The 17,862-nt window shown below is 46.7% G+C and overlaps 2 protein-coding genes across 5 annotated transcripts in view; both read left to right on the plus strand.

Moving 5' to 3' along the window:
• The first annotated feature begins 658 nt into the window (after positions 1 to 658).
• On the plus strand, positions 659 to 8,162 carry MEIKIN (meiotic kinetochore factor). 3 transcript variants are annotated; one of them, XM_015875598.3, is made up of 12 exons: positions 659 to 940; positions 1,301 to 1,388; positions 1,592 to 1,670; positions 2,171 to 2,231; positions 2,751 to 2,897; positions 3,311 to 3,430; positions 3,652 to 3,691; positions 4,566 to 4,624; positions 5,282 to 5,376; positions 5,729 to 5,905; positions 6,518 to 6,641; positions 7,931 to 8,162. In XM_015875598.3, exons 1-12 carry the CDS (start codon positions 772 to 774, stop codon positions 7,975 to 7,977), a joined length of 1,206 nt encoding a protein of 401 aa, XP_015731084.1. In that variant the 5' UTR covers positions 659 to 771; the 3' UTR covers positions 7,978 to 8,162. The 3 variants fall into 3 exon arrangements, 2 of the variants coding, with proteins under 2 accessions (XP_015731084.1, XP_085374856.1); XM_085518730.1 differs by having other exon boundaries at positions 659 to 712; XR_014935408.1 differs by lacking the exons at positions 4,566 to 4,624; positions 5,282 to 5,376.
• A 4,169-nt stretch (positions 8,163 to 12,331) lies between these two features.
• FNIP1 (folliculin interacting protein 1) overlaps positions 12,332 to 17,862 on the plus strand; it is a 57,391-nt gene continuing 51,860 nt past the window's right edge. For both annotated transcript variants that reach the window (XM_015875559.3, XM_015875560.3), the window contains exon 1: positions 12,332 to 12,566. In XM_015875559.3, the coding sequence (XP_015731045.2) occupies positions 12,373 to 12,566 (194 nt within the window). In that variant the 5' untranslated portion in view covers positions 12,332 to 12,372. The remainder of the gene's footprint in view (positions 12,567 to 17,862) is intronic.

Consider the following 17,862-nt stretch of genomic DNA (forward strand, 5'->3'; position numbering starts at 1 on the left):
TACATTGTCATGGTGGTGGAATAATGAGATACTTCTGCTTGTGAACACAACATGGGGTCCCACGAGCAGCAGCTGGGGTGCAGAGCTCTGCCATGCTGCACACACTGCACTCATCAGAGGAGCTGAGCAGCAGCCCCAGCCCTCAGCCCAGGATACAGAGAAGCAGCAAGGCCAGGCAGGATTTTGCTCAGGAAGCGGCACACTTTGTTTTTCACCAGAAACCAGAGCTGGGGCTCCCAACCCATCCCATCCTGTCCCGTCCCATCCCATCCCATCCCGTCCCGTCCCGTCCCGTCCCGTCCTGTCCCATCCCATCCCATCCCTATCCCATCCCCATCCCATCTCATCCCGTCCCGTCCCATCCCATCCCGTCCCATCTCATCCCATCCCTATCCCATCCCCATCCCATCTCTATCCCATCTCTATCCCATCTCTATCCCATCCCCATCCCATCCCCATCCCCATCCCATCCCATCCCATCCCATCCCATCCCATCCCATCCCATCCCATCCCATCCCATCCCATCCCATCCCATCCCATCCCATCCCATCCCATCCCATCCCATCCCATCCCATCCCATCCCCATAAGATGCGCTTCCCCCGGCTCCGCCGACCCCGCCCTCAGCACAGCGCCACCTGGTGGCCGCCGTGGGCAGGCACTGCGCATGCGATGTGCGGGACGGCGGTTGGAGCCGCTCGGGCTTTTAGAGGGGTCGGTGCGGGGGGTGCGGAGCCTGCAGGGGGTCGGGGTGAGACGGGACGCGGCTCGTCATGGAGCGGCCGTACTGGCAGAGCTCGGCCTGGGCCGGGAAGGCCCCGCGGAAGAAGCGACGTTTGTCCCCGTTGCCCGGCGGGCTGCCCGTCTCGGGGCGTTCCGGACAGGCTCAGTGCCGGCGGCGGCTGTTCGGCTGCGCGCGGCGTGGGGAGAACCAGCCCGGCTGTAAGCGGTGTGCGGTGCGGTGCGAGGATGTGCGGGGCTCGGCGGTTGTCAGTTGGGGAGCGGGACCGAACCCACGTGGAATAAATAGCCTTTGAGCTTTGGCATAGCGAAAATCAATTCTAAATGCTTATTATTGTTATTATTCAGTAGGTTTCTGAAATAGCTGAAGGGTTTTGAGAGTATTTCCTAAATTTGGATGGAAGTGATTGGGTGGAAGTAAACTAAATCCAGGCCTTAGGGTGTGTGTGAAAACATAGCCAGAAGTGTGATGGGCATCAGCAAGTGGGAGCATTTAGAGGTGATGTGTTAGAAGCACTTGGTTAAATTCTATTGCTGAACTGAATGCTTGTTCTTCCCCAGGCCTGAAGAGAAAATCCGCTGTGAAAACATTACCGAAAATCGAGGAGAATCTTGAAGTCACCCAAGGGAGCCCTTCCTCCAATCAAAGGTCTGAGTGCTTTCATATATGTAATTATCAGTAATTAATTGCTGTTTTGCCTGCTGCCTCTTGTAAATGCAGTCTGAATGCTGGATGGGCTGATGCTGGTCAGGCTGTCTGCTGGCACCTGCTGAGCAGGCGTTGGGTTGTGTCAGCTCCATCCGAGCTCTGCAGCTCCATGGGTTGAGCTCTGCTCTGTATTTCAATTCTAGCACTCAAGTGAATGTCAAAGAAATACCCTTCTTGGAAAAGAATGAAGAGAATGTGGAGGGCAGTGCCATACCGCTGAAGGTGAGAATGCCATTTTGTTCTAATGCTGATGGTTTATAAAGGGTAAATTAAAAGAAATGTGACATAGAATCACAGTATGGCCTGGGTTAAAAAGGCCCACGGTGCTCATCTTGTTTCAACCCCCTGCTATGTGCAGGGTCACCAACCAGCAGCCCAGGCTGCCCAGAGCCACATCCAGCCTGGCCTTGAATGCCTGCAGGGATGGGGCATCCACAGCCTCCTTGGGTAGCCTGTTACAGTGCGTCACCACCCTCTGGGTGAAAAACTATCCAAATTAATGGATATTCCCTATGAGTTTTATGGCTGCAGGTCTTCTTACAGATCTGTTATTGGTGCATGAAAAGTGGTGGTACAAACTGCTCTGAATAGCAAGTTCAAGTAGTAAAGTATCAGTTAATCAGATCCTGAGTATCTGTTATGGCATGTATTCTGACATTTTATTTCATTTAATGTCTAGATCTGGTTTTATTATGTTTTTTGTATTGGTTGTTTAATTTTAGGAATCTCCAATAATCCACTTTGAAAGTAAAGAAAGCCTGAAAACCAGTGATGTTACTTCAGGTGAGTGTAGTGACCATGCATGGTGTTATGGAGAACAAGAATTGGATTTTAGCAATTGAGCCCATGTTGGTTCGCATTAATTGACTGTAAGCAGCCAACAGCACAGGAGGTGTTCCAGGCAGGTGTATGTACCTTGTGCTTCAAGTCTTAGTCGTGACAAGTGTACTCTTAGCAATTGAAAAAGTGCTGATCTCAAGTTGTAGGGGCAAATGTTGATTTCAGAGTCATCTGAGAACTGCCTGACTTCTTCATTAGGGAAAAAGGGGGGAAAAAAGAAGGGAAGTGGGTCTGTTAGCAGTATGTGCTGAGGGGATGGCTGCCACAGCTGAGGCAGCCTTGAACCCAGCTTGTTATAAACCACATGATGGTGATTTTGTTGTTGATAGAGCCACTATTTGACATGAGTTCTTCAATTTACTTAAACATGTACTGTTAAAAGCTTAAAAAGAATAAAGTGTGTGTGTATGAGATGACATGGCTGATTTGGAAGCTGCCTTTTTTGCCCCTCTCTCTCTCCAGGCACAGGGATGACTCTCCCTACAGGTGTTTCAGCTTTTCTCCTCGAGTGTCTGGATGCAGATTCCTCTGCAGACCATGACGGAGTTGCTACTGACACCACAGAAAGTTTCCCATCCCCTGAAACTTTAAGAGATGAGGAATGTTCAGGTGAGGCTTCTGTTTGTTTGTTTGATGCTGAGAAATTGAGGAGACTGTCTGAACTTAGGAGGGCCAGCAGCCTCTGTTGGTGTGTCTTGCTGGGTCAGCTGTGAGCCACCATGTGCTTAATGTGTAAACTGGGTATCTGGGTCTCCAATCCAGAGCGAATCCAGACCTGATGTCATTTATGTCATTTGAATCATAGTTTCAACTTTAAGTGTTTGCTGTTGGCTCAGGTTGTTTGCTGGAGGTGACTGATTCATCTGCTTTGAGCTGAATTTCTCCCAGCGGTTTTGGTATGTTTGGACTAAGACAGTGCTGCTGTGAAGTCTTGTGAATGTGATTTCTGTCACTTGGTTGAAATTGTAATAGCTCAGTAAGTTTTAGTGTGAGAAGCTTCTGCTTGTATCTTCTGCATCCAGGGGCAAGCAATGCTGACTTCGAGGACTTTATGAAATGCAAGAACTCCACTCTCCTGGACTGCAGCAAAGCAGTGGCCATAGATAAGATACCACAGATCTCAGATCTTTCACCAATATTAGGTAAAAATTTCCTACAGTATGAAACAGTATATAAATAAACCTCCCTATAGTGCAAGGAACTTAGTATATACAATGCATAATGATTGTTTTATGCGTGGGGAAACAGCTCCTTGTTCAAGTTCTGTGTTTGCTTCTAATGTTTTGCTTTACAGTGTGCATAGAACAAGGTCTGGCTTGCTTGGCTTTCTCTTTTAATGTTTAATTTTTGTGTTTTTTTTAAGACCCTGTATTGAAAGACTGTAAAGACCAGCACTTAAAAAGGTAATCTGCAAAGCAGGCCGATGCATCAGAATGCTCAGATTTCTCTGTTATAAATCATATATTGGGCAATATGAGTAAGTCTGTGATCTTGCGAATGTTTCTGGTGAGTTTCAACAGCCCGTATCCCCACCAGCTTTAAAACTGGTATATAGACACAAGCAGGTATGAGTTTTCTTATTTGGCTTCTGCTTCACTATGGGAGCTGCAGGAAAATCAGTGTAACAAAGCCCAGTGCAGGATTTTGTGGGGATGGCATTTATCTATCAAGCCCATAAAATTTGCATTACCACTGACACCAATTCAGTTGCAGAGATGTGTACACCCAGGCTGTCTGGCTGGGATTGCCTGTGCAGTACAGAGCATGAGGGTCTCCTCAGCTCCTCATTGTTTTATGGGCTCGCAGAGGACAAAGCTCGGTTCTGCACATATCTTTCCTTTTCTGTTGGAGTCGTTAGCTAATATGAAACACTTAGATATTACTGAATCCAGCCTTTGTGACTGCTAGGCCAGGTTACTACCTGCTGTCTAATTGTTATTTTCCTTTTAGTTTTAATTTGGAGTAGTTTATCCTTAACAAGAGCAATAGTGTGTGTGAGATGCTGAAACACCTGTGTTGCTCTCCTTACTGTCAGGCTGCCAGCTCTTCTATTGACAAATTAAGTACTTTCTGTGTTGGTGACTGTCCTCTGTAGCTCTTAATTGCAAATACCTTCAGAATAAGTGCTGTTACTTGATGGTGGATGATATACTGTCAACTAACTGTAACGTGTATTAGCAATTTTTAGGCACTTTTCACTTTGATTTCCTTGTGCACTTTATTCAATGAATGTTAACATCCATTCAGAACAGCTCACTTTTTTTCTCTTCCCCATAGAAAGAGACCCAAATGCAATTACAGTTCTTCAGAACTGAGTGTCTCAAGTACTGTAGCAGGTAAAATACCACAAGCTGAGCACAACTTGAACTAGAAGGGGAAGTGTGAGTTGAAGATCCTTCCTGCTAATAAGATTTGTCTCACAGTGAGTTAGTTAGCAGCAGCAAAAGCAAAACAAAACTGCATTTTTATTCTTAATTTTTACCTGTGATGCTTAGTGAAAGCAGTGTTTCTCACTTAGCTTATGCAGCAACAGGGCTGTTAGTCATGCTGCTTGCTTTACTCAATATCAGACTTCACGAATACAGAAGTCTCTTCTGTAACTACAGTTCTGAACTGTGATTGATGCAGTTCTGGCTGTAGCCCAGGTACCACGCTATTTTTCTCTGCTTAATTTGGACTGTAATAGTAGCAGAAGCTGCCACTGGCAAGGACTGTTGTGGTTATGCAATTCCTCTGCTCACATAGTATGCGTGTCTGATGGTGAATAACCAGGTGAGCATGTGATTAATAAGCAACCTGGTTTCCCGGAGGAAAGGGAAGAGGAAAAATGCTGCCCTGTTGACAGCAGGAGGCAAGGGAGATGAGCGTTGTATTGAAAGGAGGAGGTATTTGTATGGGTGGCTTTGGAACAATCCCTCTTTAAGAAGCATAGGTTGGAGGGTGGCTCTGGGCTTTGAGATGAAATTAATTTGTTTGTTGGAAATTTATCACAGGGAAAAAAATCCGTAAAATTACAACTGCAAGAGAGAGAACTCCAACCCTAAAAAGTGGTACACGCTGTTCTTCACCAATAGGAGCGGCAAGAAAGGTGAACGATCTTCAATGAGTCAGCTAGGTTGTAGCACAGATGATTTGCCCCTTCCTTCTACAGGTGGAGGTCCCTACCTGGGAATGTAGATGTACATTCAAGTGTTGTCAGCTCCTTTAAAGAGGTGGCTGCAGGCAGTGGCAAGGACTGCATATATAGCTTGCTTAGACCTCTGGATAGCAGTTAATTGTCCTGGGTGCCCCCTAGGCTCACTGTTTCAAACTTATTTTTATCACTGCTACCAAAACAACTGTATGGAGCTTGAGTTTATCACTGGGACTCTCTTTGTTAATGCTTACCAGACAGTAGAGATTCACTTTTTAACATGGAATGTAATTGTTTCATTCTTTAGCCTGACAATCAGACTGCTGAACCCAAAAGGCTGAAGAGCATCAAAAAAGAAGAGTTGTCTGTCCTGTTAGAAGGTAATGCATCGCCTTGTGGTCAGCTTGAATCTGCCCCAGCAAACACTTCAGCCAAATCAGAGAAGGTGACAACAGAGGTACTGCCCTCTAGACAAACCGATGATGTAAGTAATTGCATCGTGCTTTGCTAATTCACAAAGGCATAAAATTGAAGTAAGAATTTGGAATCGTGACAAACGTAGCAATTAAATATGAAAAGTGCTATGGAGTGTTTTATCCCCTGGTTTTGAAAGGGACTTCAGAATTACCTTTCCTGTGCTGCAGTCAACTGATTCTTTGTCTTAATTTCACAGGGCATAAGACAAAGTGTACACTTGGAACTCGGTGTTTCAGCTCTAAAAACTGTTAGTGACTTTCAATGGGGTTGTCGTGAAGCATGGTAGTGTACTAAGGGAGTGCTGTAGGAACAATTATTTTCTTTCAGGTTCTGATGTGATTGCACTCTGTAAGTCCAGTCTTGGCAGGTATATATATTGTTAAAGCCTTACAGTATGGCAAACAGTTGAAGACTTTGTAAGCTTTGAAACTTTCTATTTCCCATTCCTATAGCATGTTAATGGTATGCAAGTTAGTCTTAGATGTTTTCTGGTGACATCCCTTTAATGTCCCCCTGCTTTATTTGTTCCATACTTTTTGAACGTCCCTGGTAGAAAGCAAGAAGAATGTCTCTTTAGTGTAAATAGATGTGTGAATGAAAATGTCATCCATCCTTTCAGACTCTGTGTTACGGAAAAGAAATCTGCTCCATTGTCAGAACTTCACCAGGTCACAGGCCTGCCCGGCGTCGCCTGCTTCCAGTTAACACAAAAGCTTTCTGTCTTCCTGAAGGAGTGCCTGAAGGTAATGGAATATAGAATTGAATCACTGTATACACAGTCTCTAGCTATCTGTATTATGTTTGTATTCTAAATATCTAAAGCTTCTTCTGCCACTGCACAGTAGGATTGTGTGTAACCTGTTTTGCTAAATATGTAATTAGCATCTCAGATTCTTTCTGAATCTTTCATGTTTCTCTTTCGCTTTTTCAGGAGTTGCTTTTAGTTAGCACTGTTAAGATGCTCAGCAGAAGAGAGTCTATAAACAGGAGGGAGAATGGCTTTTTATGAGGATGGATAGTGATAGGACAAGGGGGGAATGGTTTTAAACTGAGACAGGGAGGGTTTAGGTTGGATCTTAGGAGGAAGTTTTTGGCTCAGACAAACTCAGTTTGTGGCTCTGGGCAGCCTGGGCTGCTGGTTGGTGACCCTGCACATAACAGGGGGATTGAAAGGGGATTATCATTGTGGTCCTTTTCAACCCAGGCCATTCTGAAAGTTCTTCATGTAATTGAATTTTTCTTTAAAGGTTTCTGGTTTTTGGTTTGGTTTTTTTTTCCTATTTCTGAGGCCCTCAGCACACTGGAAGCTCCTTTCTTCACTTCCTAGCTTTTATAAAGCAGAGATGAGAACTGTACAGAACTGTCTCATTGCTATCATGGAGCTCAAATCCCCTCCCTTGAAATGCCATCCCTTGTAGTTTCTCAGCATGCCGCTGGGTGGCAGATGTCTCCCTTGGTTTAAAATGCCTTTTACAGACTGTGTGCAGGTAATCTGCAAATTATATTCAATTGTCTGTGCTGTTTTAATTTAGTGTACAGATACTGTAATAAAAATAACAGACTTCAAAAATTCCATATATGCACAAACTTTGAATGGAATTGCAGGCTGCCAGCTCCACAGCTTGAGTGCATAGAGCACCCAGAGAGCAGGAGGTGTCTGTGAGTGCATGGACTGTGCTAGTGCAGAACATAGGTCATACTTGGTAGGCAACTGGATGGCTAGTGAAAGAAAAATGTTTTCTTTTGCTACTTCTTTAGAGCAGCCTTGGAATGAAGAATTAACTTAGTGTGTCTGTGGGCTCTTTGTAAGCTGGGTGTTTCCCTCTCTGCTCTTTGGGGTCATACTTCCTCCATTAGCAATGTATGTGTGCTTAAAGCTGCTGTTCTCTCCTCACTAGCAGTGGATCTATAAGATTGGAGTTGCTCCCAATAGTAGATTCTCTTGGTCATGTAAGCATCTTATCAGAGTAATGAGGTTTCTTTAAACTTGAGAATATATCATTTTATTGATAGTACTTTTATTTTTTCCCAGATGTTATTACAAATCCTAAAACTTGGGTCTGCTGTAAACACAGATGAGGATTCTGATTGCCAGCAGGAGTTGAAGTTTGCTGTAGCAGGGAGGTGAAACAGAAGCATTACCAAGTAATTAATGGCCATATTTTTTTGGCATCTATGTTGTTTGAAACTTAATATAATGTTTGACAGTAAGCCTGTAAGTCCTTTACTTGAATACTTCAATATTAAATAATTTGTATAAGCAACTAGATCTCATTCTGGGCTTTGTTCTTTAAGACCTCCATAAAGATGCTGCTTCAGTTCACTTCGATTTTTATTTTTTTAAAGCAGATTGCATTAATTGGGGAAGCAAAAAGTTTTGCTTCTTGCTATGCCAAAACTTCTGTTTGGTTGGGGTTGGGTATTGGCCTTTACAGCTGTGGCCTCCACTTGAGTAGAGAACACCTGGATTTGGGCTGCTTGTGCTGGTGGCTTCTTATAACCTCTTGCTTCTTCCTGTCCCTGTGGTGCTGCCAGGCTGCCCCTCCTTGGGAGAATGTACGTCTCCTGTGATGCAGCTCTTCATGCAAAGTGAAGCCAAAAGCACGATATTTACAACCTGGACCTGTGCTTTATATAAAGTATCAGCTGACCTAATGCTTTATTTTCCAGTGCAGATACTGGTGGGTTTCTCTGCTGTATCTATGGAGTTTTATTTGTGTGATAGGTGAATTGATCCTTCCATCACTAAATTTGCACTGGGATACACTACAGTGTTTTGGCAGAGAAGTAGACCTGACAGCCTGTGGGTAAAGGCTTGCAAGGTCTGACAGTGAAAGGTGAGAGGTTGTCATGGGGTTATCCCTGGATATCAGTCCTGGATGGGGACTGCCCAATGGCAGTAACTTGGAACCAGGACACAAACTCTTTAACTGCCTCTACTCTGCATGATGTTCTGATGTAGAATAATGACAACAGAAATCACAAAACCACAGCGGAGGTCCCTTTTATCATCTAATGGCTTCAAGCTTGTGAAGTAAGAGCTTTGCATGAATACAGCAGTGGAAAAAAAGAACTTGTATAGATGTCTGGAGTGCTGGATGTTGATGTTGGTTTGGATTTAGCAGTTGACTGCTTGTTCTGCATGGCCCATAGATTAGAATCCCAGTGCTGCTGGTCCTGTTTGTGGATCGTTGATCTACAGATGTCATTCTTCAGTGTGCTGAATGCTTTAGAAAACACTGACAAGAGCATGGCCTTTCTCTGCTCATATTTACTGCATGCTGAAGTAGTTTGGATCTCTCCAAAGTTCTCGCTAACACCAATCCTTCCCCAGGTTCTTTTGTAGAAGCAAGGAAGTTTCTCCATGTTTCAGAATAAGTCTGGCTTTCCAAACATCTTCAAACATGAGGTTGTTTCTCAGAGCTATCACCCAGAATTGCCATGCCCTGGAAGGCGTTTGTGTTTCCAAGAAGCACATCAAGAATACATAAAATTCACAACTTCAATTAGTTTGATTACATCTGAGCAGACCTGTGGAAGTTGAGGCCCTTGGGCCTTTTCCCATTGCTCTGGGTTAGAAGGAAGTGTAGATAGAAGAACTTGGATTTAGTCTCTAAACAAATGTTGTCTAAACGTATCATATGGCTCAAGGTTAATAATCATGGCATTGAATTATTTTTCCTTTAAGCATTAGTAGAAAGCGTTCTCCCAGTATCTTGTTGGAGTGCTTCCAGGAATCTTCTAATTACCACCACGATCCTTGTTCTTACAAATACAAAGCTGCTGGTAATGAAGTGTGCAAGAATCTGGAGCCCCTAGGAGAAAAGGGTTAGCACCTCAGTGCAGCTTTAAGCAAAACTGAGGTATGCAGTAAGTTAGGATTATGATGGCTGATCATTCTCTTCTTGAACCAGAGTAAAGGAGATGTTGTTATAAGGGTATACCAGCAAGGCCCTAGGAAACTACACTCACTCTGCCCCCAAAGCATTTTTATTTTCTAACCATAAATAGACCGATACTGACAAAATAATTGGAGAGTACAAGATCAAAAGGTATTGCTTGTAACTATGGGGTTGGCTGGAGCAGCCCCAAAACTGCAGTTTAACTTTTTGTTCTTTCTCTCAATGTGATGAGGCCGTACAGGGGGACAGAAATATCACAGACCGTGATCTTTCTTGTCCTTCCCCTCAGTTACAAAAGTGCTGCTGCTTATTTTCATCTTTTGAGATGAGAGAAAGTGTAATTAATTACCAGGCGAGCTCTCTGCCCTAGGGAAGGAAATCTTACTCGTTTCGAGGCCACAACAATATCCACTCTTGTTCTGCTTTTCTGAAAGGGTAGGCACTTTCCCATGCTTTGGTTTCAAACTGAAGAATGACTGTCTAAAATCTCTCTCAAAGTGGAAACTGGTTCTTCCATGTTAGTGGATAAAGGTTACAGGTCACGGGCAGTTGCTGGGATAGTACAGAAGAGCTAATTTGTGCAGCGATTGAGAACGTCCTCGTGGTATCAAAGGGGCTGCTTTGTCACAAGCCTAGACATGGCGAAGTCCCAATGGCTTGAAAGGAATGACAGTGAGTCAGTCTGCACAAGGACTTGCTATCTATGAAATGTGCTCTGTAGATGCATGTTCAGTAAAGCATGACAGGGACAAATGTAAGAGGGTTTTCATTGATCGTTCTCAGTTATTTTTGAGATGAATGGTTCTTCTAGGAGACTGAAAGTGCTTGGAGGTGATGAAAGATGTTTTTTTCTTTCACTGGAATGCCACTGGGGTATGTATGTGTACCAGCTGCAGCGTAAAGCCCTTGTATGCAGATGGTTCTGTTTGTTAGTTCTCTAAACCTCAGTCTCTGGGCTGGGTTTGGAGTCTGAGGCGACTCATACTGAATGGGCAGATAAGTTGAAATTCATGTTTTTCATGCAGGTGTGAGGATTTGTGGAAAAACCCGTGGGGAGGTTTTTCAGGAAAATGGGTGGTGAAACATATTTCATTCTTTTCTCTCTTCCTATCCATCCTCCCCTCTGCTCTCTTGGTTAAGGTGTGTTAACAAATCTTGCCTGATTCCCATGCTGTTAACTTTGGAGCTTTGGAACAGACTCACCTCTAAATGGGCTCTGACAACTTGGTTTTGAATCCACTTGACGTTAGCTCAGTCTTCAGTGCTGTTAACTGTGAAGCTGTTGAAAGCTCAGCTGTATTTCCTGGGCAAAATCTACTGTTTTATAGTATTCTGTACTTGGAGATCTCATCTGAAACTGTATTTATGTGCCCAGTTTGAAGGCTTTCACATGGTGAAGGGATATAGAGAGCTCTCCTTAGTGAGCCTGTGGCACACAGGTGTGTCCTCCATCCAGAATAAGGGGGAAGGATGCATCTGAACATTGGTTCCTGCTTTCTGTTACAAGCATCAACTTCTAGCGGATGAAAACCAGAGATCCTGCAGGTGGTTGTGTATCTTATGCACAAAATATCCTTGTTTAAAAGCATTTCTAATGTAACATTATGTCACATGCTGACTTAGTTTAATTCCATTTTCCAGGGAAAGCAGATGAGTCAGTTCTATTTAATCAGTTCCTAATTATTTTCACTTTCTGCTAGTCTTGTATCTTAACAAGTGAGACAGTGAAGGAGGCTGTTAACTGGACCCATTGGTTTAAACCTAATAAATGCTTCTGCAAAAAATGCTCCCTTTGGCTTGTGTTTGGTCTGGATTCACATGTGGGTTATGTGTGGGTTACTATGTCCTAAATGCGTTTGGCAGATGGATGTTTTATGGGTACGATGGCTTCCCCTGCACACAGCACACGTGGCTGCCTTCCTTCCTCCCAGCTTGGAGTGCTATTTCTGTCTGTGCTGGGGGAGCCCCCCACCCTGAGCAGGCCTGGATGAGATGAAAGGTGGGAGGAGATGAGTTTGTTCTTTATTTCCAACCCCAAAGCTTGACCTGTCCGAGGAGATCAAACTGAAACCTGTTTCCACTTTCAAGGAAAAGTTTCTTAAGTGCTGCAGGTTGGATGTAAGATAGAGTTACTTCTCTCAAAGAGCAGCTGAGCACCGGCACAGGCCGCCGTCCCTGAACTGTTCCGGAGCGGGGCGACGTGGCACGGGGGCACACGGGCAGTGGTACGGTAGGTAGGTAGGTAGGTAGGTAGGTAGGTAGGTAGGTAGGTAGGTGGGTGGGTAGGTGGGTGGGTGTGGGTCCCGGCGGTGTTTCCCGACCGAGGCTGTTCCACGGGCTCTCGGCCCCTCGTGGCCTTTCCCGTGCAGCAGGAGGAGCCCGGCCCCGCTCCGCCCCGCTCCGCCGCTCCCCGGCCCCTCTCTCCGCTCCCCACCCGGGGGCTGCGGGCTCCGCTTCCCCCTCGCCCTGCCCACGTGGGGCCTCAGCCACTCAGCGTCCCACGCAGCGCCCCGCCGGGCCCGCCCCGCCGGCCCTCCCCTTCTGGCAGCGCCGAGTGACTAATTTTTGTCATATGACTGTGACACCGAATGGAGTCGGGCGGGCGGAACTAGCCGCGGCGCGGGGACGGCGCTGCTCGGAGCCCGGCGGCGGGGGGCAGCGGCGGCGGCTCCCCAAGATGCCGCCCACCCTGTTCCAGAAGCTCTTCAACAAGAAGCACGGCCTCAGCTCCCCGGCCAGGGACGCGAGAGACGACTGCGTCTTCAGGTAACGCGGCGCCGGGGCCGCCCTCCTTCCCCCCCGCCCCGAGCTCGGGCTCCCGCTCCGCCGTAGGGGCCGTGCGGGGCCGGGCAGCGCCTCTTCCCCGCCGCTCCTCCGCCATCCGCCGCCGGGCTCTGCCCCTCACGGCGGCCCGGCCCCGCCGCCCTCCTTATGGCCCCCGGGGCGGCCCTGCGGGGGCTCCCGACGTTCCCTCGGGGGATGCTCGGGGCCGGGAAGGGGGGAGGATGGTGAGGGAGGCCGGCGCCATGCCGCTCGTCACGGGGCTGCGAGCCGGGAGGGAGCGACCTTAAAAACGTGAAGAAAAAGGAGGAGAAAACGTTAAGTCGCTGCCAAGAGAGGTGTAGGGTTACTGGTGAAATCTGTCACGATCTCACCGCGACGGCGCTGGGTCCTCGGTCGCAGCAGTGGGGCTGAGGAGGGGCGGTGGGATCCACCCGGAGCTCCGTTCGGGGCCGTCGTGTGGGAACGACTCGGTTTCTGGGCTTTAAAATAGAGCACCCCGCACTGGGAAGCCACGCAGCCCCCTCTTGGCTGGAGGGACAGAAGGTGGCCCTGAGAAATAGTTTTAAAGTGCAAAGTTTGCAGTTTGAGTGTGGACCGAACGTTGTGCGAGGCGCTGCTCCCATCTGCTGCCCTGACAGCCCCACCGGGAAGGGGACACCTGAGTGCACGTGGGGATGTGATTCCTGCACCCGCTGCTTCGGGCGGCTCGTGGTGCTTGTGCTGTTGTCGGAGCATCGCGGTGGTCACAGAGCCCTTGTGTGGTCAGCACGCAGCTTGGGCAGCACCTGAAGGCTGGTGCTGCAACTCATAGAGCTGCCTTCTGGAGATGCTGCTCTCCTCTCTCTCCTGGCTGTGGTAGTGGCTCCTTTAAAATATACGTACTTTAGGAGACAAAGCTTTTTAACGATGTCCGTATCATCTGATTCTCTAACTTAGCTTATTTCTGAGGTCAGGCTCCTTGCTGGGGAAGGGACACCAGGGCTGCAGACCCCAGGCAGAAGCATGTGGATCACAAAGCAAAAGCTCTGCTGGGAGATGCCTCTTCTTCCTTCTCAACTCACAGCGTGCCAAACTGCATGTGGACGTTGAAGATATGTCACGCTGTCTGCTCTGCCCTCCTCCACTCACGTAGTGCTGCTTCACCGTGTCATGGGAACCGTCAGCTGCTGGTAGATGCGCAGTTGTTCACTTGGTGCTGATGGTTGAGGTGTAGGATGGGGCTGTGATTCCAAGAGCCAAGTGCTGGATTTCAATGGCCTGTAGGCACATTGCCTAGTGGCTTCTTTTGCTTTCCAACTGGGGATAAGTCTGGAGTTAATCCTCACTACACATGGCCGCGTTGGTTGTGGGCAAAACTTATGGAGAATACACAAAATACTGTTATTTATGATAGCTGGGTTTTGGAGCCTGGAAACCAGTTTTTGTCTGCTTCTGTGCTTCTAGTAAGTACCGGGGCATCAGTGTCATTGCCTTCAGTGATACAAGTGTATCTTCATGGATACTTCATGTTACTATTGGTTTATATTCTCAGTAAGGAAACCTTTTCCAAGTATACCGCGTGCTGTTGCTGTTGATTGCCTTCTCGTTGGTCCTCTTAGCGAGAAACTGTGTAGAAAATACCTTACAATTATATAAATTCACTTAATATATTTAGGGGTTGATAAGGAGAGAGAAAAGTCCAGCTTCTATGGCAGTGACATCTGTATAGCAAGTGGTTTTAGGATTATTTTAATGCTTTTTTTCCTCTCTTTGACCATATTCTGCCTTTCCTTCAGACTTATTGTGAACGTTTACTAAAGCGTAAGTTCTACTGATCTCAGCTTATGTTGTTTCAACAATAACAGAAATTACCTTTTCCTCTGGAAGCTTTTCCTTATTACTTTTCTTTCTCCTGCCCAGAATCCTTTTGTCTCAGGTGGGGATGTGACACGTTGAGGCTGAGTGCAGCAGCACTTCAGAAGCAGGTGTGGAGAGGCTGCCCCTTCCAGGGAGGTGCCCAGTAAGTCAGCAGCTGCAAAGCATTTGCTGATGTCTCACTTTGTTTGGTTTTTCTTTCCCCTGTATGTGAGAAGCAGCTTTAAGATCCACTACATATTGGTATTTTAACCTGTCAGCTTAACTGGTGACAGTCAGCAGAGCTGATCTTCAGACTGCACTCTCCCCGTGCAGCCAGGTGTTTGTAGCAAGAGCAAAAACATTCCATGCTTTTATAGTAAAATATGTTTACAAGAAACACCTGCATGTATTCCAGAGCAGAGACAACCCTTAAGCTCTAAGGTGTCGAGTACCAGCTGTCTGCTGCAAATAATACTCACGTGAGTGGATTTTCCCCAAGGGTAACTTCTGCTATAAATAGGATCCTTGGCCATGCTGTGCATCTGGTGGTGGCCTGCTCGTGGCAGGAGGCAGGGCAGGCCAAGCAGGACCTTGCCAGCCCTGTGCTCCTACCATCACCAGGGATGTGGCACTGCAGGTGTGTGTGGAATCAAAGCATTCCAAACTGCGCTCAGTAGGATGAGTCCAGAGCTCAGTGAATTGCTCTCAAGCTTTATGGCTTTGTTCTTATGTCACTTCTTGTTAAATATGTGCATGTATTTCCAATGGAGGGTCTGCAGCAGAAATTTTTGTGGCATGAGATTATGTACGTGGAGACAGCAGCTGGGAGAGCAGCACTGTTACCTGCCTTCACACTGAGCTGCAGGACCATGAGTTTGGGGGGGTGGACCTGGGGAGAAACTGTTTCATTCCATCTCAGGTACGAGGTTGAAATGCTTGCTCTGTTATATCTCTAGACATCCCCCCTTCCTAGCTGGAGGGGTTATTAATTAGGAGTGCTTTTTACACTGAAGCTCAATACAAAGCTTGTCTTTTTTTGTTGTTGTTGTTAAATCTAGGGATCTCTGAAGTACCATCCCACCCCAAGGGGCATTCTGCTGGTGTTTGCAAACTCTGTTCTGCCCTTGTTAAAGCACCTGTTGTAGAGGTGCAGCTGTGTGGTAGTTGTTCAAGCCTGAAAGAACCCCTTCCAGTTTCGGGTCTTACTGACAGCATGAAGTATCATTGGGTGCATTCTTCCTTTAGGGGCTTGCTTTGGTTTTTCTGGGTATTTCTGAGGGCAGGCACAGCTTTTCCGAGTGGGAGGACACAGGAATAAATAAATGCTCTTTTCCTTATACACAGAGGGGGCAGTTTCCAGCCGTTCTGGATCCGTGCTTTTTTGAGGTCTCCCTGTTCCAGGCGCTGTTCCTTTGCTGGGAGTGGTTTGCCAGGTTCCCAAGGCCTATGGCTGGCTGCGACGTAGTGTTTCCTGAAATACACTCAGGCAGGGATCCCCCATCAGCCCAGGCACTTTCTATTCCTCCGTGGTTGTGTCTTTTGGTATCCTGAGCTTTGTTTCTTTTCATGTGACTTTTGCCATCTGGATTCATTGGGGGAATTGCAATAAATCTTGAGTTGGAGATGGGCACTGTGACTTAAGGATGCTTCACCAGCCAGTGCAGCTGTAGTGCTATTGTTCTTGCATGGTGCAAATGCTGTCCATCTTCTTACAACGTAATTCATTGCTTCTTGACCCAGGAGGTAATTTCTTCTAGATTGATCTTGAACTGAAGAGGGATCTAGAGGCATTTAACACCATGTTATGAGGGGTTTCATGGGAGACTCTGGAGTGACATTAAGGAGGAACATGATGGTTGCCTTCGCGTTAGTTTTCCAGGTGAATTTTAACCACAGAACTCCTTGGTAAGTTTTCCCTTTGTTCCTGAAGGTGGATGTCACTGATGACATGAATGCAGTGCATTGTCTCTTCCTCCTGTGCTGAGAGCAGGGGTAACCAGCAGAGACTGCTGCACTGCTTTCCCTTTTTAAGCATGGCTTTATTGGTTGCCTGAGGAGTTCAGACCTGTCAGTATCTTGACACTGTGGTATCTCCAGATCCAAATTCAGAGGGAGGGCTTGGACTGTTAGATTGGTAAAGCCTCTGCCAGGCTCAGATGGCATTTACCTGCTGCAGCACACAGGGTACAGCACTCCATCTTGTCAGAGGGTTCTGTGTATCCACCCGCAGCCTGCCTGAGCCCAGGGGATCACACCTCTCAGCCGACCACATTGCCTTGCACAGCGAGCAGATTTATTGCCCTAATAGCACCTCATGAGGCTTCTTTGGGCTGTTCCACAACAGCCACCCTGGCCAGCATCTGTGATTAATGATATGCTGCTTTCTGATATTTGTTTGCTTAGATTGCTGGAATTTTGCTGCCTCAAAATCTCAATACCTTCTAAACCAACTTTAGCTGGATGTGTGCTGCAGAAGCTCCAGCTTGTCATCATTTCCAGTTATTTGGTGTATTCAAGAAGTTTTTTTCCCCATCATATTTAGGACTATTCAAATCCTAAAACATCAGAAATGGTTTTTTGTTTGTATTAGGCCCATTTGTGCCTTTTAATGGCCCTTAAGTTTTTCTTTCTTAAATCCATAATTTCTGTAATACCTCTGGAAGAGTCTTTGGCTTTTTAATTGTATTAATTTGCTTGAGTGAGGCAAGCTTTTAATAAACGTTGGTTTCTGCTCAGATTTTTATCTTGCCATGACGACTCTGGCCCGTATTTTGAAATATAATGCTGTTTTCCAAAGTGCTTCTTCTTGCCAAATTCTGTTTTGCATTTCCTGTCATCTGAGTTTTTGCATACCTTCCAGTGTTGGAAGTGAAGTTCTGTTGTGGAAGCAGAAGCTCACAGAGAACAGGATCTGTGAGCTGCTCTGGGCACGGGCAAAGCTTTGGTGGTTCTGGAAGCGATGCCTCACACTGAGGTGCCACAGCCCTGGTGGGGGACCCAAAGTCAGGACATGGCGGCCTGTCCGACCCTGTCACTTCAATGCCCTGCAGTGAGGAGGGGTCCTGCAGTCTGTGCTGCACTGTTTCTGGGCCTGCACTTTTGCTCTTTTCCCCTTCCAGCTTCAGCTCCTTCCTCTAAAGCAGAAATGGTTCTGGGAGAAGCTGCAGGGTGTGAGTCCTGGGGTGCATCATCTGAAGGAGGCAGACAGACCAACTCGCAGCTGACTCACAGGTGAGAAGGTGGCCTCATACAGTGCTCAGGAAGCTGTGCAGGACTGGTGGGGATCTCACCAATTGCTGAGTGAATCCTTTGGTTCTGCGTTGAGCTTTCCTTGGCTTGCCAGGCCTGCTGTTCTCCTGGATAGGTCTGATCCAACAGGAGCGAGGTGTTCCCTGCTGCCTGTCCCAGGTGGGCTGGGTGAGCTAGTCCCCATCTGAAGGAT

Source organism: Coturnix japonica, chromosome 18 (genome assembly GCF_054131305.1).
Source record: "Coturnix japonica strain WE chromosome 18, WE-NBRP24, whole genome shotgun sequence".
NCBI classification, from domain to species: domain Eukaryota; kingdom Metazoa; phylum Chordata; class Aves; order Galliformes; family Phasianidae; genus Coturnix; species Coturnix japonica.

What these genes read in the sequence shown, in the direction of transcription:
- MEIKIN (XM_015875598.3), top strand. Translation starts at nt 772, where the DNA reads ATGGAGCGGCCGTACTGGCAGAGCTCGGCCTGGGCCGGGAAGGCCCCG. An exon ending in AGATCTTTCACCAATATTAG is followed by an intron (nt 3,431 to 3,651) that starts GTAAAAATTTCC and finishes GTTTTTTTTAAG; the next exon opens with ACCCTGTATTGAAAGACTGT. An exon ending in TGTCTCAAGTACTGTAGCAG is followed by an intron (nt 4,625 to 5,281) that starts GTAAAATACCAC and finishes AATTTATCACAG; the next exon opens with GGAAAAAAATCCGTAAAATT.